The sequence below is a fragment of the Podarcis gaigeae genome (assembly GCF_964106915.1).
Source record: "Podarcis gaigeae genome assembly, chromosome: 8".
In the NCBI taxonomy this organism is placed as follows: domain Eukaryota; kingdom Metazoa; phylum Chordata; class Lepidosauria; order Squamata; family Lacertidae; genus Podarcis; species Podarcis gaigeae.
In genome coordinates this window covers 85,496,325-85,519,645 of record NC_139684.1, presented here as the reverse complement: position 1 = coordinate 85,519,645, position 23,321 = coordinate 85,496,325, and the positions used below count along the sequence as shown (strand labels likewise).

General features: G+C 48.1%; 1 protein-coding gene across 1 annotated transcript; it reads left to right on the top strand.

Moving 5' to 3' along the window:
* Positions 1-2,101: 2,101 nt before the first annotated feature.
* Positions 2,102-17,513, top strand: KPTN (kaptin, actin binding protein). Its single transcript, XM_083753990.1, has 12 exons — positions 2,102-2,534; positions 3,698-3,780; positions 5,403-5,487; positions 6,766-6,820; positions 7,132-7,207; positions 7,295-7,368; positions 8,747-8,856; positions 10,020-10,133; positions 11,896-11,968; positions 12,497-12,632; positions 14,421-14,618; positions 17,025-17,513. The coding sequence occupies exons 1-12, from the start codon at positions 2,183-2,185 to the stop codon at positions 17,163-17,165; spliced, it is 1,497 nt and encodes a 498-aa protein (XP_083610116.1). The 5' UTR covers positions 2,102-2,182; the 3' UTR covers positions 17,166-17,513.
* The last annotated feature ends 5,808 nt before the right edge of the window (positions 17,514-23,321 follow it).

Here is a 23,321-nt window from a genome sequence, read left to right as displayed (position 1 = left end):
GGAGAAGGAAGGAAGGAAGGAAGGAAGGAAGGAAGGAAGGAAGGAAGGAAGGAAAGAAAGAAAGAAAGAAAGAAAGAAAGAAAGAAAGAAAGAAAGAAAGAAAGAGAAAAACGAGCCCCAGACCTGGCAATACTGTAGGTTTAAAGGACATGCATTTCAGCTGACCGGCATTGTCTGTGGATTTTATATTTTGGAAGAAAAGCTACAAAAATATTGTGCCCTGTTTCTATACATTTAAAGCAGTATCATACCACTCTAACAGTTGTGGCTTTCCTCCAAAAGGATCCTAGGCACTGTTGTTTGTGCCTAGAGTAGCTCTGAGCCTCCTATTTCCCTCAGGTGCCTACAATTCGAACAGTGGTTTAACAATCTCTCTACTCAGGGAATTGTAGCTCTGGGGAGGCAATAGGGGTCTCGTGCCAACTCTCAGCACGCTTCACCAATGAGTTTCCAGGAAGTGTGCCATCAAATGCCAACAGTGTGCCATCAAATGCCAACAGTGTCCTTCAGCTCTCTATATTGGACAAACAGGCCAAACCTTATGCCAAAGAATAAACGGACATAAATCGGACATCAGGAATCACAAGATAGAGAAACCAGTAGGAGAACACTTCAATCTCCCAGGACATTCTATACAAGATCTCAAAGTAGCTGTTCTATTACAAAGGAATTTCAGAAATAGACTGGAAAGAGAAGCTGCTGAATTGCAACTTATTACCAACCATGGAGAGACCTGGTCTGAACAAAGACATTGGATTCTTATCTCATTATACATGACAAAGCCATTTTTCACCTTCTCACCCCTTGCTTTTTCCTATAAGACCTATTGCAGTCGTTAAGAGTCGTCAACAGGCTCATCACAGCTATCTGCCAATCACCCAATCCCACCACCCTTCTGAGTAATACCCCTCCCCACCTTCTCACTATATAGAAGGGTCTGGTGACTTCTGTTTCAGTGTATCTGAAGAAGTGTGCATGCACACAAAAGCTCATACCAAGAACTAACTTAGTTGGTCTTTAAGGTGCTACTGGAAGGAATTTTTTTATTTTGTTCTTTCCAGGAAGTGGTTATAGTAGCACAATACTGCTTTCAATGTATAGTGAAGATGGGGCTTCAGAAGAAGAAAACTGCCCTCTAATGGACAATGAGAAGAGAAACAAAAAAGAGATTGTGTTAAGTGTATGGATCAATACGCAATTGGTGATAGCTTTGCATTTGTTAATCGTAGAAACTCACAGAAAGGGTCTTTTCATGCAGTGCTAAGAAGAGGAATGCTAGCGCTTGTGGTCAAGGCCTGGTGTGCATGTAAGTGGGTTACTTTCCTGCTATGTGTTTATCACCTATCAAAAAGCTACCATAGATAAGCATTTGGAGTGAATAATTAAGAGAGATGTAATTTCCAATCTCTGGTGTTTTCTGGTGCCCTCTGGGCCTGGACATTCCCCCTGTGGCCCCACTTTTAGAGGGCACCTTTTGTTGTCTGAACTGCCCTGAGACCTCCAGGTATAGGGCGGTATATAACTTCAATAAATAATAATTAAATCTTCAATACAGGCATGAAGCGATTGTGCCAATTAAACATTTGCAGATTACAGCCCTAGCAATAACCCCATGAAGATGTCAGGCTGTGTAAATTCCCAAAGGGTCATCTAATCTAACCCTCTGCAACCCATTTTATTTTAAATCTGTTTATTGGTTATCACATATGTTTGTTTTCTCTCACTTGGGGCGTGGTGACTCTCTAGACAGGCTCCTAAAATTCTTCATAACTTGTTAAAGCTATGCCTCTTTTTCTTGCTTTTGATTAATTTTTAAAGTGTTGTATATTATTATTATTTTAAAACGCCACCCTTAAACGTCGTCCCCGCAAGTTGCAGACTGCGACGTCCACACGTGTCGGCGATGGGGATATTACAATATTGAGTTTTGCGTTTTTATGTTGCAAACCGCCCTATGATGGTGGTGATAATAATAATAACGACGATGGCGCCGGGCAACGGGAAGGAGCCTAAAGAGGCCATCTTGGAATCGGGCGTGCGTCACACGCCCGCGACGCCTCCTGGCCCGGCGACGTCACCTTCGGAAAGCCCCCTACCCCTTTTTACCTCCGGCCCGATGCTGCCTCTCCAATAATGGTGGGGAAGGGAGGACGGGGCTGCCCGTAGCGGTGCCTGAGCCGGAATGGATCCCTCCCGGGAATGCCCGTTTTCGGAGGACAGCTTCACCCGCTTCTCCTCCCAGAGCAACATCTACGGGCTGGCCGCGCTGCCCGGGGCGGCCCGCGGGGGCGGGAGGGGCCCGGGGCAGGAGGATTTCCCCAGGGCGGGGCTGGGGCAGGAGGAGGTGGGGGTCTCCGAGGGGCCAGGGACGGGCCTGGGGGTCCCTGTGCCCCCCGCCCCCGGGGGGAGCGGGGACGGGCCTGGGGGGCTCCTGGCTGCCACCCTGAAGGGGAAAGTCATTTATTTCCGCTACCAAGACCTGAGGCAGAAGCTGCGTCCCGTGGCCAGGGAGCTGCAGTTCACCTATATCCCAGGTAAGGAGGCAGGTGGGCTCAGTGGGCGGAGGGGGGCAGTCTGTGGGTGACCCAGGTAATAATAATAATAATAATAATAATAATAATAATAATAAAAGGTAAAGGGACCCCTAGCCATTCGGTCCCGTCGTGACCAACTCTGGGGTTGCGGTGCTCATCTCGCTTTATTGGCCCAGGGAGCCGGCGTACAGCTTCCGGGTCATGTGGCCAGCATGACTAAGCTGCTTATGGTGAACCAGAGCAGCGTACAGAAACGCCGTTTACCTTCCCGCCGGAGTGGTACCTATTTATCTACTTGCACTTTGATGTGCTTTCGAACTGCTAGGTTGGCAGGAGCAGGGACTGAGCAACGGGAGCTCACCCCGTCGCAGGGATTCGAACCTCCGACCTTCTGATCGGCAAGCCCTAGGCTCAGTGGTTTACAGCACCACCCACATCCCTTACAACAACAACAACAACAACAACAACAATAATAATTTATTATTTATACCCCGCCTATCCGGCTGAGTTTCCCCAACCACTCTCGGCGGCTCCCAATCGAGTGTTAAAAACAACACAGCATTAAATATTAAAAACTTCCCTCAACAGGGCTGCATTCAGATGTCTTTTAAAAATAGGATAGCTGCTTATTTCCTTGACATCTGATGGGAGGGCATTCCGCAGGGCGGGTGCCACCACCGAGAAGGCCCTCTGTCTGTTTCCCTGTAACTTGGCTTCTTGCAATGAGGGAACCGCCAGAAGGGCCTCAGTGTTGGACCTCAGTGTCTGGGTAGAATGATGGGGGTGGAGACGCTCCTTCAGGTATACTGGGCTGAGGCCGTTTAGGGCTTTCAAGGTCAGCACCAACACTTTGAATTGTGCTCGAAAATGGACTGGGAGCCAATGCAGATCTCTCAGGACTGGTGTTATGTGGTCCCGGTGACCACTCCCAGTTCACCAGTCTAGCTGCCGCATTCTGGATTAATTGCAGTTTCCGGGTCACCTTCAAAGGTAGCCCTGCTCCTCCTCTGCCCCCCAACCCCCCTCCACCTACGAGAGGAAATCTCTCAGTTCAGCATTTCATTCATTTCCCTCTCTTCTTGTGTGATCTTTGTTGGATGCTAACTGCTGGCAGGTGATCTCCCTTACCCCATGGTCTCTTTGTGTGTCTCATTGCTTCTCAGTTGATGCCGAGATCGCCTCCATTGACACTTTCAACAAATCACCTCCCAAAAGGGGTTTAGTGGTGGGGATCACCTTTATTAAGGTAGGTGTGGCTTTCATCCCTTTGTGAAATTATGCGTCGCTTGGCGTGTTCTTCACAAGCAGTGCTTTTGAAAGGTGGAGACCTAATACAGTGGTACCTCAGGTTAAGTACAGTGGTGCCCCGCAAGACGAACGCCTCGCAAGACGGAAAACCCACTAGACGAAAGGGTTTTCCGTTTTGGAGGCGCTTCGCAAAACGAATTTCCCTATGGGCTTGCTTCGCAAGACGAAAATGTCTTGCGAGTTCCTGAGGGTTTTTTTCCCTCCCCCCCCTTTTCTAAGCAGCTAAGCCGCTTATCAGCTGATCCGCTAAGCTGATAAGCCACTAAAAGCCACTAAGCCGCTAATAGTGCTAATCCGCTAAGCCGTCAATGGGCTTGCTTCACAAGACGAAAAAACCGCTAGACGAAGAGACTCGCGGAACGGATTAATTTCGTCTTGCGAGACACCACTGTACCTATTTATCTACTTGCGGGGCACCACTGTACTTAATTTGTTCCTGAGGTCTGTACTTAACCTGAAACTGTTCTTAACCTGAAGCACCACTTTAGCTAATGGGACCTCCTGCTGCCGCCGCACCGCTGGAGCATGATTTCTGTTCTCATCCTGAAGCAAAGTTCTTAACCTGAAGCACTATTTCTGGGTTAGCAGAGTTTGTAATCTGAAGCGTATGTAACCTGAAGCGTATGTAACCTGAGGTACCACTGTACTGTATATGCAGGTGGCATGTAGGGAAGAGACCTCAGACGTTGACATCAGGGAATAATAATAATGATAAAATTTCTAGTACGCCACTCAACTGAATGGGTCCCCCCAGCCACTCTAGGCTGCTTCCAACAAAATATAAAGGAAAACAATGAAGCATCAAACATTAAAAGCTTCCTAAAACAGGGCTGCCTTCGGATATCTATGGAAAGTCATAGGATTGCTTATCTCTTTGATATTTGATGGGAGGGCGTTTCACATGGGGGGTGCCACTACCGAGAAGTCCCTCTGCCTGGTTCCCTGTAGCTTCACTTTTCTCAATGAGAGGAGTGCCAGAAGACCCTCGGAGCTGAACCTCAGTGTCCGGGCAGAACGATGGAGGTGGAGACACTCCTTCAGGTATACAGGGTAGGTCCTCACAAGAAAAGGTAGCCTTTTAGGTATTGGGGCCTCGGAGGATGTGCCCTTCCATTTTGGCTGGTCCTGCTTCCAAGAAAACATGCCTTGGGTCAGGTTGTAACTTAATTTAACACAATGGTTTACAATTCTTGTCCTCAGGACAACCACTTTACAGCAGTACTGGTGTGATTGGCAGGTATTTAGTGATTTTGCTAATTCATATTGTTTTGAATAGCTGTATTTGTTGTGCTTTCATTTTATATAGTTTTTGTATAAACATCTGCTTACTGCTTTCGGGACATCTGGGCCAAAAAGCAGTATGTAGGTAAATGAGGACATAACATAGCTTATTACTGGATTAAGCCCCATGACAGCCTTCCTTGGCCTGAAAAAGGAAGACTAGATAGAACTTTGGTTTGATCCAGTAGAACTCATCTTTAAGTAATTATGTGTACCGCAAAGTCGTCTTGATGTGAAATGAACTTGCAGCTTTGCCTCTTTCTCTTCCCACCTCCACAGGATTCCGGCGACAAAGCCAGCCCCTTCCTTAACATTTACTGCGACTATGAACCAGGCTCAGAATACAACTTAGATTCTATTGCACGTGAGTCTTCAGTATCTGTTTTTGCCACCTGACCCTGAAATCGGTGCCCCAAGTTCCCTCCAATCTCTTCTGTTATCTGTTAATCTTTTCCATGTTTTGGAAGCAAAATACATCAAAATTGCTTAGAAAACCTTCACAGATGTAGGAGTCAAAGTGCAGAATTTGGCGCGAAACATGGATTTTCTAGCAAAGCAGTAGTATCTGCTACCATATTCAGGGGGGTGGGGAGTTGGAAGTTAAAAGCCATTAGGTATTCTAGTTAGTTATGCCAAGGTATGAAGCCCAGCATACATGGCATGTTTGCATTTTCAACAGAGAAGACTTCTGAAGCTATCCTCCCAGTGGACTAGCACCTTAAGCTCTTAAAAACGCAATCGCCCCAAATTACAAATTGGGTAATATCAGACCCTTGAGAGCGACAACTTCCTTTTGATTTTGGTGATGATAAAGTGGTACCTTGGTTTTCAAACAGAATGTGTTCCGGGAGTCCGTTCAACTCCCGGAACCATTCGAAAACCAAAGCACGGCTTCTGATTGGCTGCAGGAGTGTCCTGCAGCCAATTGGAAGCTGCGGCAGACGTTTGGCTTCCGGAAACCGTTTGAAAACCGGAACTTCCGGGTTTCGATCGTTTGGGAGCCGATTTGTTCGGGAGCCAAGGCGTTCGGCTTCCAAGGTACGACTGCACTTCCCCTGGGGCATGTTCATGATCCAGAGAAGGTTGATATAATAATAATAAAAATAAAAATAAAAATAAAAAATTTATTATTTATACCCTGTCCATCTGGCTGGGCTTCCCTAGCCACTCTGGTCAGCTTCCCAAAAAAATATTAAAATACTGTAATACATCAAACATTGAAAGCTTCCCTAAACAGGGCTGCCTTCAGATGTCTTCTAAAAGTCTGGTAGTTGTTGTTCTCTTTGACATCTGGTGGGAGGGCGTTCCACAGGGCGGGTGCCACTACCGTGAAGGCCCTTAGTGTGGTTCCCTGTAACTTGCCTTCTCACAGAGAGGGAACCGCCAGAAGGCCCTCGGTGCTGGACCTCAGTGTCCGGGCTGAACGATGGGGGTGGAGACGCTCCTTCAGGTATACTGGGCCTTTGAGGCCGTTTAGGGCTTTAAAGGTCAGCACCAACACTTTGAATTGTGCTCGGAAACGTACTGGGAGCCATAATGAAACGTACTGGATGTATATTATCTCCCCCCCCCCCCCAACTGCCCAGCTATGGAAACTGGGCCTACGTTCTTGTTTTCAGGGAGTATTTTTCTTTCTATTCAGAGAGCTGTTTGAACCTGGAACTGCAGTTTACCCCCTTCCAGCTGTACCATGCAGAGTACGTATACCACTCACCCTATCTCATCTCTCTCTAAAAGCCCAGTAAAACAAAATCCCTCTTCCCTGCTTGTCCCTTTTTGCTTGTGTGTCATTCCCCCCCTCCCCCCGCTAACCTGTGGCCAGAGACTGCCCTATCCCAACTGTTTGTGCGCAAGCCACCCTGGGAGCCCTTTCGGCTGAAGAGCTGGATGCAAACATAATAAATAAAATAAATTAACTCTAAATAAATTAAAAATTTAAAAATATTTCGGGGACATTCATACAAAGCTCTTTTAAAAAGAAAAGAAAATGCTTCTTCTCTCATCGCAGAGTCCAGGTTGCTGAACAGCCGGAGACGGTCTTCCTGTTGAGTGGCAATGACCCTGCGATCCACTTATACAAAGAGGTGAGGCCACCAGATGAAGGCGAGATTTGGTTTAGCCGTTGCGTTGGAGGCGCCCTGATGTGACTGCATTGCTCCTCTCCTCTGTAGAATGAAGAGCTGCACCAGTTTGAGGAGCAGCCGGTGGAGAACCTCTTCCCTGAACTCAAGGAGCTGCCAAGCAAGTAGGAAGACTGGTTTGCTATTAAAAACAAGAGAAGGGAGAGGGGGAGAGAGAGCTGGTATGGGGAGAGTTTGGGTAGTACTGTGTGTGTGCACGTGCAGGAATGAGGTTTACAGAAGCTCTCAGACTAAGGCCCAGCCTCTACTTGCAACCTAAAAAACAGCACAAAAGGAGAAGGGATGGGGAGGGAGGAGGGGAAAAGCAAAACCGTGCACTAGGTTTTAGGTGCCGAGGCTTGCATCCAAGCTTGGTCATACTTGGAGAAGACACTTAGAAGTTAATGGGCATGACTAACTTAAGTACATAAGTGTGTGTGTGTGTGTGTGTGTGTATGTGTGTATATATGTTGGGATACTGCCAGGGAGACAAAGTCCATCATGGCTCCCAAGCCGTCTCCGGACGTCCATCGACCTCCCGTAGAAACACAGTATCAGCAATTAGCGACACGAGCTCCAGAAAATACCTTTCCACATTCCAGAACTAGTGCACGCTCTATCAGCAGATAATGCACAGCGAAAGTTGCACTCAGGAGAGCATTATTTAGAAAGTTTATCCCAGTATCCCAACAATATATATATATATATTATAAAGTTTTTTTAACATATCATTTTAAACAATAATTAAACATACTTTTACATATTATACATTTTTTTTGACTTCCATCAATCACATCTGAAAATTTTCCAGTCTAATCACTTAATATACGTTTCTTACTTTCACTATAACATTTAAATCTCATAACTAATATCTCTAATCTTTCTCTGCTTTGCAATGTTTCATATATTTCGCCTTACAAAACTTCTTGTAGTCCTACTAGCGTAATTTGTTGATTACAGTTGCTCTTCAAATAGTTCGTATATTCCTTCCAATCTTCTGTGAATCTCTGGTCCCGCAGGTTTCGAATCCTTCCTGTCATTTTATTTAATTCTGTGTAGTCCATTAATTTCTTCTGCCATTTTTCTTTCATCGGATTTTCTTCTTGCTTGCATTTCAGGGCTAACAACACTCTTGCCGCAGTTGTTGCATATAAAAACAATTTAACATCTTGTCTATTAGTATCCTCACCTATAATACCAAGTAAAAATGCTCCTGGTTTTTTAAAAAATGTATATTTCAACATCTTTTTCATCTCATTATATATCATTTCCCAGAAGTTTTTTACTTTCTTACATTCCCACCACATATGATAAAATGTTCCTTCTTTTTCTTTACATTTAAGTACATAAGTTTCAGTGGGGCTACTCGTCAGTAGAGATCATTTGCACTCCTCGCCTTGGACTCTGCACACCCCATTCATTCATCCTTCATTCTCTCCGACCTCTGTTTTGCCCAGGAAACCACCCACTTCATTGATCATTGCCCTCCTCTCTTCCTTGCAGCGTCCTCTGGTTAGATGTGTACAACATTCCAAACTCAGGGCAACGGATCACGGCCTTTGGCTGCCAGAGCGGCTACATCCGAGTCGCCCACGTTGAACCAGCCAGTCGAGGTAAGCTTCCTTTATTTGTGATGTTTTAAAAGGGGGTTGACAAGTTTTTCTGCTCTGTGTGGAATCTTTTTGGAGGGAGGGATCTGGCTGTGCAAACATCCCAGGATTCAGCACTTGGTAGATCAGCTTTTGACAGCCAGCCTGCAGGAGCTGACGGGAGTTGTAGACCGTCACATAGAGGAGGGAGAAAGGTTGTTTTCTGCTGCTCCAGAGAAGCGGACACCGAGCAATGGATCCAAACTACAAGAAAGAAGATTCCACCTAAACATTAGGAAGAACTTCCTGACAGTAAGAGCTGTTCGACAGTGGAATTTGCTGCCAAGGAGTGTGGTGGAGTCTCCTTCTTTGGAGGTCTTTAAGCAGAGGCTTGACAACCATATGTCAGGAGTGCTCTGATGGTGTTTCCTGCTTGGCAGGGGGTTGGACTCGATGGCCCTTGTGGTCTCTTCCAACTCTATGAGTCTATGATTCTATGATTCTATGAAACAGCTGGGGGGCTCCATGCTGGCAAAGGGTGAAATCGAAAGGCCCCGTATGAGAAGCCCCTATCACTATTGGCATTCCACCGGCTCTGTTTAAACAGGCATTGCCTTGAATGTGAACTTTCCTGATCTATTTAATTGTCTTTAAGTGCTGTGCTTTGTCACTGTTTTATTGTAAATTTTAATTATAGCTGTTTCTATGGAACTTAAAAAATAATATATATATATATATATATATATATATATATATATATATATATATATATTATAATAATAATAATAATTGATTTTATACTTGTAAACTGCTTAGTCTCCATCTTGGGGGGGGGTAAGTGGCATATAAATATTCCTAGCAGCACCTTTCTTGAAGGCTCAGCCGTTGTGGTGTTGGCTGACTGTCCCCTCTGCCCCTACACCAGTGTGGTGTAGTGGTTAAGAGTGGTGGACTCGTAATCTGGTGAACCGGGTTTGCTTCCCCGCTCCTCCACATGCAGCTGCTGGATGACCTTGGGCCAGTCACACTTCTCTGAAGTCTCTCAGCCCCACTCACCTCACAGAGTGTTTGTTGTGGGGGAGGAAGGGAAAGGAGAATGTTAGCCGCTTTGAGACTCCTTCGGGTAGTGATAAAGCGGGATATCAAATCCAAACTCTTTTTCTTCTTCTTCTTTCCCTCTGCCCAAGTGGTGCTGCAGAGCTGGAACATCCAGCAAGACGGTCCCATCTCCAAAGTCCTGGTGTTTGCTCTGCCAGCTTCCTGCCCTCCAGGCGACCCCTCAGGAACCGTGGCTTCAAATGGTAAGAAACAAGAGGGGGCCATGGGCTTCTCTGCAACCTCAGGTGGAGATAAGGCAGGCTTTCCCAAGCTGGTGCCTTCCGGGCAAATGGTGGAGTCCCAACTCCCACCATCCCTGATCATTTCCTCTGCTGGATCGGGGTGATGGGAGTTGAAGTCCGCCAGCATCTGGAGGTCACCAGCTTGTGGGTGGCTGTCAGGGGCGGGTGCCAGGAGCAGGACAGTAATAACTCACACAGCATCAGTGAAGTTAACTCTTTATTCAAAGAAACAATGTGCTGGTCCTGGGGGGAAGGTTACCGTTGGCGTAGTCAAAGTCCAGTCCTGGGTCAATAGCCTGGAAACAGTTCCGAAGGAGCGGGGCGAGGTCCGAAGCAGGAAGCCGGACGGGGACAGGAACACTGGAGGAACCGGACTGGATGCTGGCCGAAACAGCTCTTCATCGACGTTGCTCCCGCAACCTGGGACCGGGCTGACTGGCCTTTATCTTCTCTGAGGCCAGGGGCGGTCCCGGCCCCCAGGAGACCCGCCTCTCCTGGCCTTAAGACGAGCACTCTTCCTGGGAGAAGCCAGTTCCCTTCGCCTCTCTGCCCTGAGCCTCTGCAGTTCAGGAGAGGCTGAAGAGTTACTGGACCCAGGGGGGGGGGGGACTCACCTGTAGGCACTGAGTCCTCAACCACCTCTGGAGCCAGAGTGGATTCACCTGGTTCCTGCTCCTGAGGATCCGGCACAGGTGCAGGCGCTTCAGAATCAAGGCCCTGCTCCAGTTCAGCTGGCCCTGGAGGCGGGGACTCCTGTGCAGGCTGGGATTCCTCTGGTTCAGCCTCTGAATCGGAATCCCAGGCCATCACAAACAAGCAGCTCAGGAAACCAGGCCTAAGGAGCACAGCAACTCTTCCCGTTAGATCTTGTCCCAAGGAGGCAGTTGCGCGGACTGAAGGTCCCTGTCTTCCCACAGTTGCCTAAGCTTCTCCCTTGCTTGGGTTCTTCCCAAGCAACCTGAGACTCTGCCGGCGTGGCTTCCTGTGTTCCACCCTCTTCATACCTCTTCTGGTTCTGGGAGCCCTGCGGGTGGGGATCCGGTTGCAGCGGGAGTGGGAGACGCCCTGGTTTCTTCAGCAGCCTGCCTTATCTCTGTCTCCTGGCCCCCCTCCTCTCCTGCCTCTGAACAGCTGTCTGCCACAGCCTCTTCCTGCTCACTAAACCCTGTTGCCTCTTCAGCTTCCGACACCACCACCTCCTCCCAGTCTTCTCCCTCTGACCGCTCATTGTTGTCCCACCAGCGCTCCCCAGGCTCATAGTCTTCTTCCCCTGGGGGTTCCCCAGCTGGTAACTCCCAGCATCCTTCTGCATACAGCCAGCCCATGACATGGCTGGGGGGTAGGAGGAGAGGCTCTTTAGCTCGAGGCTCAGCAGCAGGCGTAGGTAACCTAAGGCCCCTGGGCTGGATCCGGCCCAATCACCTTCTCAATCTGGCCTGTGGATGGTCCAGGAATCAGCGTGTTTTTACATGAGTAGAATGTGTCCTTTTATTTAAAATGCACCTCTGGGTTATTTGTGGGGCATGGGAATTCGTTCATTATTTTTTTCAAAGTATAGTCCGGCCCACCACATGGCCTGAGGGACGGTGGACTGGGCCACGGCTGAAAAAGGTTGCTGACCCCTGCTCAACAGCATTTGGGAACCGTGCAGGTAGCTCCGTTCTTTCTCTGGTGTGGGTTTCTTCTGTCTGTGTGTTTTAAACCTTTATATCTTCTCCTGCAGGTAATGCTGGCCCCCAGGCTCAGAGCTACAGTGTCCTTGTCACCAGCACTCTTGAACTGTCTGTCGTCTACAGGTGAGTGGAGGGTTAAAAACAATACAGCATTACATATTAAAAACTTCCCTAAACTGGGCTGCCTTCAGATGTCTTTTAAAGAGAAGATAGCTACTTATTTCCTTCACATCTGAAAGGAGGGCGTTCCACAGGGCGGGCGCCACCACCAAGAAGGCCCTCTGTCTGGTTCCCTATAACCTCACATCTTGCAATGAGGGAACTGCCAGAAGGCCCTTGGAGCTGGAACTCAGTGTCTGGGCAGAACAATGGGAGTGGAGATGCTCCTTCAGGTATACAGGACCAAGGCTGTTTAGGTCAGCACCAACACTTTGAATTGTGCTATTGCTATTACTTCTCTTGACTGGGTCATCGCCATCTGCTGCCTCGTTATTTATATATGGCAGTGGGTAGTATCCATCTATGTTTTACTTAGCATAGGCCTATTGAAGTTAATGGACCTGACTTAGCTGTGGTCATGAATTTCAGCGTGTCTGCTCTAAGTAAAACTTGACCACCCAATGTTGTTTTTTATTCCTTCCCCCCTGCCAGGAATGTGCTGCAGAGAGGCCTGGACGACCAGCTGGTCCTTCCCTTGAGTGACCAGTACGACAGCGTCCTGTGTGCCCTCGTCACCGACGTCAACTTTGACCGTGATCCAGAGATCCTTCTTGGCACCTATGGGCAGGTCAGCAGTGAGAGATCTGCCTTCGCCCACCATGTTGGCTTGGATGGGGTTAGGGTTGTAAGGTGCTGTTACTGGGCAGCCTTCTCCATTCTGGCGTCCTCCATAGGTCTTTGTTTATATTTATTTATGTGTTTTAAACCTAAGCTGCCCCACCGTTCCTCACCAGGGGCTTTTACCACAAAGCAACCCATGAAAACAAAAAAATATGAAAATTGCAAAGGATAGCTCAGACTGCCACCTGCAGGCCAGACTCTTAACAGCCTTAAAAACCCTGTACAAACAGGCAGATCATAGAATCAAGAAATGTAAAGTTGGAAGGGAGCCTGTGTCATCTAGTCCAACCCTAGATGAATTTCCACTAAAGAATCCCTGACCGCTGGCCTTCCAACCTCAGTTAAAAAGCCTCTAGTGAAGGAGACTCCACCACCTACTGAAAGAGTCTGTTTCACTGTCAAACAGCAGTTCCCATCAGAAAATTATTCCAAGTGTTTACTTTAAATCTCCTTTCTTGTAATTTGAAGCCATTGATTCGAGTCCTACCCTCCAGAGCTGGAGAAATCACGCTTGTTCCCTCTTCCATGTGACAGCCCTTCAGATATTTGAAGATGGCTCTCATATCTCCTCTCAGTCTTCTCTTTTCCAGGCTAAACATACCCAGCTCCTTCAACCGTTCCTCATCAGGCTTGGTTTCCAGACCCTTGATCAGGGGTCAGCAACCTTTTCCAGCCATGGGCCGGTCCACCGTCCCCCAGACCATGTGGTGGGCTAGACTATATTTTGGGAAAAAAGTGAACGAATTCCTATGTCCCACAAATAACCCAGAGATGCATTTTAAATAAAAGCACGCATTCTACTGGGACGCGGGTGGCGCTGTGGGTTAAACCACAGAGCCTAGGTGAGCTTCCATTGCTCGGTTCCTGCTCCTGCCAACCAAGCAGTTCGAAAGCATGTCAAAGTGCAAGTAGATAAATAGGTCCCACTCCGGCGGGAACGTAAACGGCGTTTCCGGTCGCTGCTCTGGTTCGCCAGAAGCAGCTTAGTGCTGCTGGCCACATGACCCGGAAGCTGTACGCTGGCTCCCTCGGCCAATAAAGTGAGATGAGTGCCGCAACCCCAGAGTCGGCCACGACTGGACCTAATCGTCAGGGGTCCCTTTACCTTTTACACATTCTACTTATGTAAAAACACCAGGCAGGCCCCACAAATAACCCAGAGATGCATTTTAAATAAAAGCACACATTCTACTCATGTAAAAACACACTTATTCCCCGATCGTCCGTGGGCTGGATTTAGAAGGCTATTGGGCCGGATCTGGCCCCCAGGCCTTAGTTTGCCTATCCCTGCCCTTGATCATCTTGAAAAAACAAAAAAAAATCCTTCCAGTAGCACCTTAAAGACCAACTAAGTTAGTTCTTGGTATGAGCTTTCGTGTGCATGCACACTTCTTCAGATACACTGAAGATGTATCTTCTTCAGATACATCTGAAGATGTATCTTCAGATGTATCTGAAGAAGTGTGCATGCACACGAAAGCTCATACCAAGAACTAACTTAGTTGGTCTTTAAGGTGCTACTGGAAGGAATTTTTTTTGTTTTGACTATGGCAGACCAACACGGCTACTTATCTGTAACTTGATCATCTTGGTCACCCTCCTCTGCATACCTTCCAGCTTGTCAACATCCTCCTTAAATCGTGGTGCGCAGAACTGGACGCAGCAGTTTGTCCGTTTCCTTCAGTGCTCATCGGTTGATCGCAGGCAACATAACTAGAGTTCCTTGGTCTTCTAGGAGCTTTTGTGCTACAAGTACCGGGCCCCAGATGCTACAGCGGGAGTCCAGCCCTCCAGCCCGTCCGATGGGGAGTTCCACCTGCTCTGGCAACGCACTTTTCCCAGCCCCCTCCTCTGCATGGAGTACGTTGACCTCACCTGTGACGGCCTCTGCGAACTGGTGGTGGTGTGTCTCAAAGGGCTGCATATCCTCCAGGTGGGTGTATTGGGGGTAGGGGGTGGGGTTGCCACGGCCTTTCTCAACCTTGGGTCCCCAGGTGTTCTTGAACTGCAGCTGCTATCATCCCTGGCCGTGGGTCCTGGTACCCAGGAACAATGGGAATTGTAGTCCCAACAACGGCTGGAGACCCAGGTTCGAGAGAGGCTACCGTACCGCATCCATTTCACGTTTTCGACTTCATTTCATTTCCTTTTTCTCCAAAACACTTTGCTGTTTTCACATATTGCTGCAAGAAACACCCAGGCCTGGTTTTCACTACCCCTGTGGCAGAGTAGGGACTGCGCAGTTTTCCCCTTTGTATTCCTGGAAGCCAGAGGGTTGGGTACTTCGAATATTTTAAAGGGCAACGTTCAGTGAAGAGGCCTGCCATATCCCTGAGAACTCATCCTGCCCCTGGCAATGCCTTCTTCCTTGCCCACTAAGCAGAGAGAATAAACAGCCATCTGAAAGTGCCTAATAAATTAAAGAGAAGTTATCCCAAATAACTTCCAGCCAGATTTGCATTCTTTAAATGCAGTGAGTTGGCAGAAAGCCCAGATCCACGGGTGTCAAATCTGGTTAGAGCTGCCAATTTTTGTTTCTGACACATTTTTTTTGGGGGGTGGGGTGGGAAACACCCCCAACTTTCCATTTAAAAATTCAGCTTCATGTGCTGACATTCCCCCCCCCCCCATTCAGCAAAGCCTAACATTGCAAACCCGTTTTTTTTATTCCCAGTCCTAGAATGTTGGGTAGGTCTGACTCAAAGTGTCACAGCCCATCATTCCTGTTTGTTTATGTTTTACATTTATATCCCACTTCTCCTCCAAGGAGCTCAAGGTGATATACACGGTTCTCCTCCTGCTCCCCATTTTACCCTTACAACACCCCTGTGTGGAAAATTAGACTCAGAGGCAGTGAGTAACTCCAAGGCCACCCAGTGAGCTTCAGGGCTGGGGTGTAGATTCGAACCCAGCTCCTAGTCCAGCACTCTAAGCACTATACCACACTGATTCCTTCTGGGAGCGCCCTCCTTTTTGTTGCTGAGTGGCTGGGAGCCCTTTCAAGGCTTTGTTCACCTCCTTCCTGCATATTGCCTTGTGCAACGGCGATTCCCTTCTCTATTCCTATTTATTGCCTTTGGTGTCTCCTGAAATGTTACAAAATTATATTATTATTATTTATTGAATTTACCATATTTTTCGCTCTATAAGACGCACCAGACCACAAGACGCACCTAGTTTTTGGAGGAGGAAACAAGAAAAAAAATATTCTGAATCTCAGAAGCCAGAACAGCAAGAGGGATCGCTGCGCAGTGAAAGCAGCAATCTCTCTTGCTGTTCTGGCTTCTGGGATAGCTGCGCAGCCTGCATTCGCTCCATAAGACGCACACACATTTCCCCTTACTTTTTAGGAGGGAAAAAGTGAGTCTTATAGAGCAAAAAATACGGTATATACTGCCCTATACCTGGCAGTCTCAGGGCAGTTCACAGAATAAAATCAAGATATAAAACCACAAATACCTAATAAAAATACAAACAACAACTCAATAGCCCCCCCCCCAAACCCCACATTTTAAAAGGGCATAGGATGTAAATCGGATCAGCCAAAGGCCTACTTAAAAAGGAACATTTTTGCCTGGCGCCTAAAGGTGTATAATGTATAAAGGAGTATAATGAAGGCACCAGGCGAACTTCCCTGGGGAGAGCATTCCACAGACAGGGAGCCACTGCAGAGAAGGCCCCGTTCTCGTGTTGCCACCCTCCGGACCTCTCGATGAGGGGGCACACAAAGGAGGGCCTCAGAATAATAATCATCATCATTTTTTAATTCTACCCCACCCATCTGGCTGGGTTTCTCCAGCCACTCTGGGCGGCTTCCTACGGAATATTAAAATACAGTAACCTATTAAACATCAAAAGCTTCCCTAAACAGGGCTGCCTTCAGATGTCTTCTAAAAATCTGGTAGTCGTTTTTCTCTTTGACATCTGGTGGGAGGGCATTCCACAGGGCAGGCACCACCACCGAGAAGGCCCTCTGCCTGGTTCCCTGTAACTTGGCTTCTCTCAGCGAGGGAACTGCCAGAAGGCCCTCGGATCTGGACCTCAGCGTCCGGGTAGAATGATGGGGGTGGAGACGCTCCTTCAGGTATACCTGGCCAAGGCCGTTTAAGGCTTTAAAGGCAAGCAGCAACACTTTGAATTGTGCTCGGAAACGTACTGATGATCTCAGGGTCCGGGTAGGTTCATATGGGAAGAGGCGATCCTTGAAGTATTGCGGTCCTGAGCCCTCGCTGCGAGGGACCATTCTTGATGAACGTAGGGATGAGCACGGAGCAAATTCCTTCAGAATAAAACCTGTCCTCTTGCTTTCCCCCCACCCCATCTTCCTTGCCCCCAACAGCACAGCCTGACGCAGACGGCCGAGTGCCTCTTAAAGCGGCTCCGGTTGAAAGCGGCCAGCCGGGCGGCCCAGCTGGCGCTTCCTGCGCAGCACCAAGACGCCAAGCCTGAGGATGGCGATGGGAGAGGACCAAAGGAGTGATGGGTGTAGCTGCGCCCTCTTGCCTGTTCATTCTGCCCAGAAACCAGGGATTAGCAGCCTCCCGAGGGGACAGGACCCTCCGAGCTCTGCCATGGCACCGCAGAAGGAAACGCGGACCAAGTCACTGGTTATGGTGCGTGGGAGTAAGGAGATGCGGGGTCCGCCCACGACCCCCAAGCAACGTTCCTCGGCTGTGTCTTGGCCTCTTGGCCCCAGGAAAGAAACCTCTTCCACGAGGCTCCTTGTGAACCGTTGTCATTCCATCTCTCTCCCCTCTCCCCCCCCACTCCTCAAAAAGGCTGGCCTGACCAAGAACTCTATAAATAGGGAATAAATTTTGTACACTAAGCAGGATCTGCTCTCTGTGTTTGTGGCGAAGGCTGGCATTCCTAATTCAAAAAATAACAGAATTGTTCTGCTGCTGAACGGCTCTTGCTGTCAGATAGTTCTTCCTAAAGTTTGGTCGGAGTCTCCTTTCTCGTCATTTGGCTTGGGCCCTGTGTCTTCGGCACTCCAACGCAACATCTCTGGGTTGTGACTTGGCCATGCGGCTTAGAGCTGGGGCTGGGATCCCGGAGACTGCACTGCTTATGAATTCCAACCACTAGCCCACACTGCCTGAAGAGTTCTGCCTTAAGCAGTCAGCTGGTGTTCGAAACTGAAGAAAGCTGTGCCCCTTCCAGGCGAGGTGGACGGGAAGGGGTAGAACATCTGCTTTGCATGCAGAAGTTTCCAGTCTCCACCTCTGGCATTTCCAGTTATGGCTAGAAAAATAATAATAATAATATAATGATAATGATTTATTATTTGTACCCCGCCCATCTGGCTGGGTTCCCCCAGCCACTCTGGGCAGCTTCCAGCAAAGTATTAAAATACAGTAGTCTGTTAAACCTTAAAAGCTTCCCTAAAGAGGGCTGCCTTCAGATGTCTTCTAAAAGTCTGGTAGTTGTTCTTCTCTTTGACATCTGGTGGGAGGGCATTCCACAGGGCGGGTGCCACTACCGAGAAGGCCCTCTGCCTGGTTCCCTGTAACTTGGCTGCTTCTCGCAGTGAGGGAACTGCCAGAAGGCCCTCAGTGCTAGACCTCAGCGTCCGGGCAGAATGATGGGGGTGGAGATGCTCCTTCAGGTATACTGGGCCTTTGAGGCCGTTTAGGGCTTTCAAGGTTAGCACCAACACTTTGAATTGTGCTCGGAAATGTACTGGGAGCCAATGTAGGTCTTTCAGGACCGGTGTTATATGGTCTCGGCGGCTGCTCCCAGTCACCAGTCTAGCTGCCACATTCTGGATTAGTTGTAGTTTCCAGGTCACCTTCAAAGGTAGCCCCATGTAGTGCACATTGCAGTAGTCCAAGCTCTTCTTAAAATCCTGGCGAGTCGCGGCCAGTCAGAGCTGACAAGACTGAACGAGGTGGACCCGGTGGTCTGACTCCGTATCGGTGCCAGGTTACCCAGCAGGCAGACTTAAGCAAAAGCCCAAAGAAATTGAGGTCTTGTTAAAAACGCATTTGATATTTCAAAAAGTAAGTCATCATTGAGAGAGAGAGCTCAGCTGGTACAGCATGAAAATCTTCATCTTAGGGTTGTGGGTTCGAATCCCCTGTTGAGCAAAAAGGTTCCTGCACTGCAGGAGTTTGGACAAGGCTCTCGTTCCTTCTATGGTTCTCTGGGAAAAATCAGTTATCAAGGGAAAAATCAGAAGACCGTTACACACTACTGCACACTCCCCGTTTTCCTGTTCTCTCTTTATTACTTAATCCCCTACCGAAACCAAGGGGGGGCGCTCTACTAATGTGTATCAAAATAACTCGATGAAATAGGATCCTGTCATTTGTTGCTATAAATCTAGATGGTTTTTTTAATTTTAAAAAAAATATTTTGCAGTTTAGTATTTTTAAAAAAACTTTGCTTCGCATACAGGGGCACAACCATTTTCTCAGTGTTAGGGGCCTCTAAAATGTCTTATTCTTCTGGCCCTGTTCTGTATACAGAAGCTTCCTATACATTCTGACGACTTTCTCATCATCTTGAGCAGAGAAATGTGCTTCTCGGCATGTAGAAAAACGTTGGGTATTGTATCTTTTCTGGGACTAGGTTCTGCTAGTGAAGACGAACAGATGGCCCAGGAGAGAAGCACGGATTAAGCTTGAATTGCAATAATTAGGAAGTGTTTTGCAGAGTCTTAGCACAGCTAGGGAAGCAGCAACAGCAGCAGCAGCATCTCTCAGTCCGGGAAGCGACGTGAGATGCCTTTCCCTGTGGGGTTTTGTCCGACAGGGATGGGGAAACCTTGTTGGCCCAATGGCCAAATTCAAAGTTTGCCAACCTTCCTCCAAACACAATTCCCTCCAGTGGAAGAAAACAAAACAAAAACAGATTTGGACACGGCAAACACCACCACCACACTCTCCGCCAGGAATGTGTCAGGAGCTCAGCCTACACTCGAGTAGGACCTTGGCAAAGCCACATGCACAACCGGCATGTTCTCTCCCTCCTGGTCGATCGTTCGGGAGCTTCAAAAGCTTTCTTTTGCCCGAACATCACAGCGACCGATGCCAACCGACACTGGCACACTTAGGGATCGGCAGAGTTTGTGCAGTTTGCGTGACTGACCTCAGCAACTCTGCATTTTGGCTAATCTATTTACATATAAACACACACGGAGTGCTGCAACATGGCTCCGTCTCTCTTTAGCATCAGACAGCAAAGAGAAAAAGAACAAAGGACAATAGTCCCACTTCACGGAACACAGGAACATAAACATCCTGTCTCCGTCACTTCCCACTCTGTGGAGTCAAAACATACACCGTCATGTGATAGACAACAATCCCATGACTGCAATCATGGAGCATGAATTCTAACAGAATGATCCTTTGGCCATCCAAGCAGGATGTCCACTGCTTGGCTCCACCCCTAAGTATCCCATGGGCTCCTCCAGGATGACAGAGAAGGGGGTCTTGGTAGGCTGTTTTGAAGGGTGTGGGCCTTTGATCTGCTGCCTCCCCCACCCCCAATTTTCTTGCTAACTGTGGTTTAGTAAAATACAGAGCCTTCTAGCTTGAAACAGAGATGCTCTGGGCACCATTTCCTCAAATCAACGGGAGGTTTCTTTGGCACTGCTTTTGTGCAGATATATATAGAGCCTCTGAAATGTGCTCACAAGAGTCTTTTGTAGACGGCGCTCATCATTTCGTTGGTACTCGTTCTCTTGCTGACGGTTCTGCTCAGTACTCAGAAGGAGGGAAGAGGAAAGTGAATCCCGCTTCATTGTCCAAAGCAGGTTAATTTCCCATCTCCTTTTAAGTTCTTTTTCTGACTCTCCAAGGTCTACTGCTGAGTGAGAAGTACAGGCTTAAAAATAAACTGACATTCAAATTATGCTTTCTCAGGTGTTTCCAAACCCGGCATTTGGAAGCCGGAATCCAGGAATCAAGAGGATGCCATATTGCTCAGAAAAGAGAATTGTTTTTTTTTTTTTTTCATTTCCCAGAAGAGGAACAGATATTTGCTGGTATATTAGCTGGGTTTTCTGTAGTGAAGGAAGAAGGGTTTCTCTTTGCAGTTCCTCTTGTAGGCAAGAGGGAGGGCTTGTTCCATCTGTTCTCAGCTGGGACTGCCAGCAGGGCTTGTGTAGACCAAACCCCTGTATTCTTCTCTCCTGCATCTTTCCTATAACCTTTAAAAAAATATATTTCATCGCTGTGTCCATACATATATAAGAGATAAGTGCATGGTATACATGGACATTATTATTTCATTCAGAGTAGACCCACTGTGTTGTAGCCAATATAGTGCTAAGTTAAAGTTACTTAAAGGTAAAGGTAAAGGGACCCCTGACCATCAGGTCCAGTCGTGGCCGACTCTGGGGTTGCGGCACTCATCTCGCTTTATTGGCCGAGGGAGCCGGCGTACAGCTTCCGGGTCATGTGGCCAGCATGACCAAGCCGCTTCTGGTGAACCAGAGCGGCGCACAGAAACGCCGTTTACCTTCCCGCCAGAGCGGTACCTATTTATCTACTTGCACTTTGAGGTGCTTTCGAACTGCTAGGTTGGCAGGAGCAGGGACCGAGCAATGGGAGCTCACCCGATCGGCAAGTCCTAGGCTCTGTGGTTTAACCCACAGCGCCACCCGGGTCCCTTAAAGTTACTTAGCCCCCAGTAAAATGTTTTTCACATGCAGAATGGTGCAAGAGTACAGGTAAGCAGACTGCTGTTAACTTCATTGTGCAATAGATTGCTCCATCCACAAGTGCAACATTAGTGCTCACCCGTCTATTAATGCAAGAGCCCTTGCTAGGTGAACTGCAAACTTTGGATGCAGTCCGTTGAAATTCATGAGCCCCAATTAGGTGTGTCTACAAACTTCATAGGGTCTACCTGGGGCATTGGAAACAATACAACCATAGCAATTGTTTTGGTGGGGGCGGGGAATCAGAGCACCACGGAGCGCTGCCCCTCTCTGATTGTTCAATGATCCTTCATAAGTGGAGATTCCTCTGACGTGGTCTTTCTTCCATGCCCATTCATTTGTCTTGCAAATCAAGGGCGGACATTTTCAACAGTTGGTTGCTGGCTCCCTAAATCTAGTGAAGGGGTCAGCAAACTTTTTCAGAAGGGGGCTGGTCCACTGTCCCTCAGACCTTGTGGGGGGCCGGACTATATTTTGGAAAAAAGAAGAAGAACGAATTCCTATGGCCCACAAATAACCCAGAGATGCATTTTACATAAAAGCACACATTCTACTCATGTCAAAACATGCTGATTCCCGGACCGTTCATGGGCCAGATTTAGAAGCCCCCATCCTTAGTTTGCCTACCCATGGTCTACTGCTTTCAAGTATGGTAGTTTTCACCTCTTTTAGATTCTAACCACACAAGTAGACCCTGTGCTCATCCCTCAGACAAGTCCTTTCTCTTCCAGAAGTTATGTGGGGCTTGCTCTCTTGAATATGGGACACCAGGTCTTCTCCCCCTTAGTCTTTTTTTGGCTTTTCTGCATTAGTGACCATTTTAAGGATTTATCCCTGTGCTGTCTTTGGTTGCAGCACGACTGGATTTTATTTGCTTTAAAATAAGCAGTTAAGGGAGTGTTTGGGCACCAGCAGACAGCCTGAATACACCCCTGACTGAGGACTGAAAGAATTATTAAAGTATTAATGGTTTCAACAGGATGGGAAACCTTTTAATGCACAAGTTCCTACTTCAGCTGGCCATTTACCTTGCATGGCTTCCCTTTTCCCTTCTGCTGCTTAAAAAAATTAAAATAAAAAATGCACCACCTTTCTTCCATAGAACCTCCCATCCAGAAACAGGTCAGAAACACACCTATTTAGCTTCAGCAAGGCTGCTGAGCCATAGTGAGAGCCAGCGTGGCATAATGGCTAGAATGTGGGAGACCAGGGTTCAAATCCTCACTAGGCCATGAAGCCTTGACCTTGAGCCAGTCACTCTTTCTGAAGGACCAGGTGTGCAGCCTGGGAGTCATTCTGGACTCACAGCTGTCCATGGAGGCGCAGGTTAACTCTGTGTCCAGGGCAGCTGTCTCTCAGCTCCACCTGGCACGCAGGCTGAGACCCTACCTGACCACAGACTGTCTCGCCAGAGTGGTGCATGCTCTGGTTATCTCCCGCTTGGACTACTGCAATGCAGTCTACACGGGGCTACCTTTGAAGGTGACCCGGAAACTGCAATGAATCCAGAATGCGGCAGCTAGGCTGGTGACTGGGAGCGGCCGCTGAGACCACCGGTCTTGAAAGACCTACATTGGCTCCCAGTACGTTTCCGAGCACAATTCAAAGTGTTGGTGCTGACCTTGAAAGCCCTAAACAGCCTCAAAGGCCCAGTATACCTGAAGGAGCGTCTCCACCCCCATCGCTCAGCCGGACACTGAGATCCAGCACCGAGGGCCTTCTGGCGGTTCCCTCATTGCGAGAAGTGAGGTTACAGGGAACCAGACAGAGGGCCTTCTCGGTGGTGGCGCCCACCCTGTGGAACGCCCTCCCTTCAGATGTGAAGGAAATAAGCAGCTATCCTATCTTTAAAAGACATCTGAAGGCAGCCCTGTTTAGGGAAGTTTTTAATATTTAATGCTGTACTGTTTTTAACATTTGATTGGGAGCTGCCCAGAGTGGCTGGGGAGACTCAGCCAGATGGGCAGG

Bases quoted from the DNA above. Each gene is read 5' to 3' on its own strand.
- KPTN (XM_083753990.1), top strand. From the start codon at position 2,183: ATGGATCCCTCCCGGGAATGCCCGTTTTCGGAGGACAGCTTCACCCGC. The intron at 10,134-11,895 runs GTAAGAAACAAG...CTTCTCCTGCAG, and splicing joins AGGAACCGTGGCTTCAAATG to GTAATGCTGGCCCCCAGGCT. The intron at 11,969-12,496 runs GTGAGTGGAGGG...CCCCCCTGCCAG, and splicing joins GAACTGTCTGTCGTCTACAG to GAATGTGCTGCAGAGAGGCC.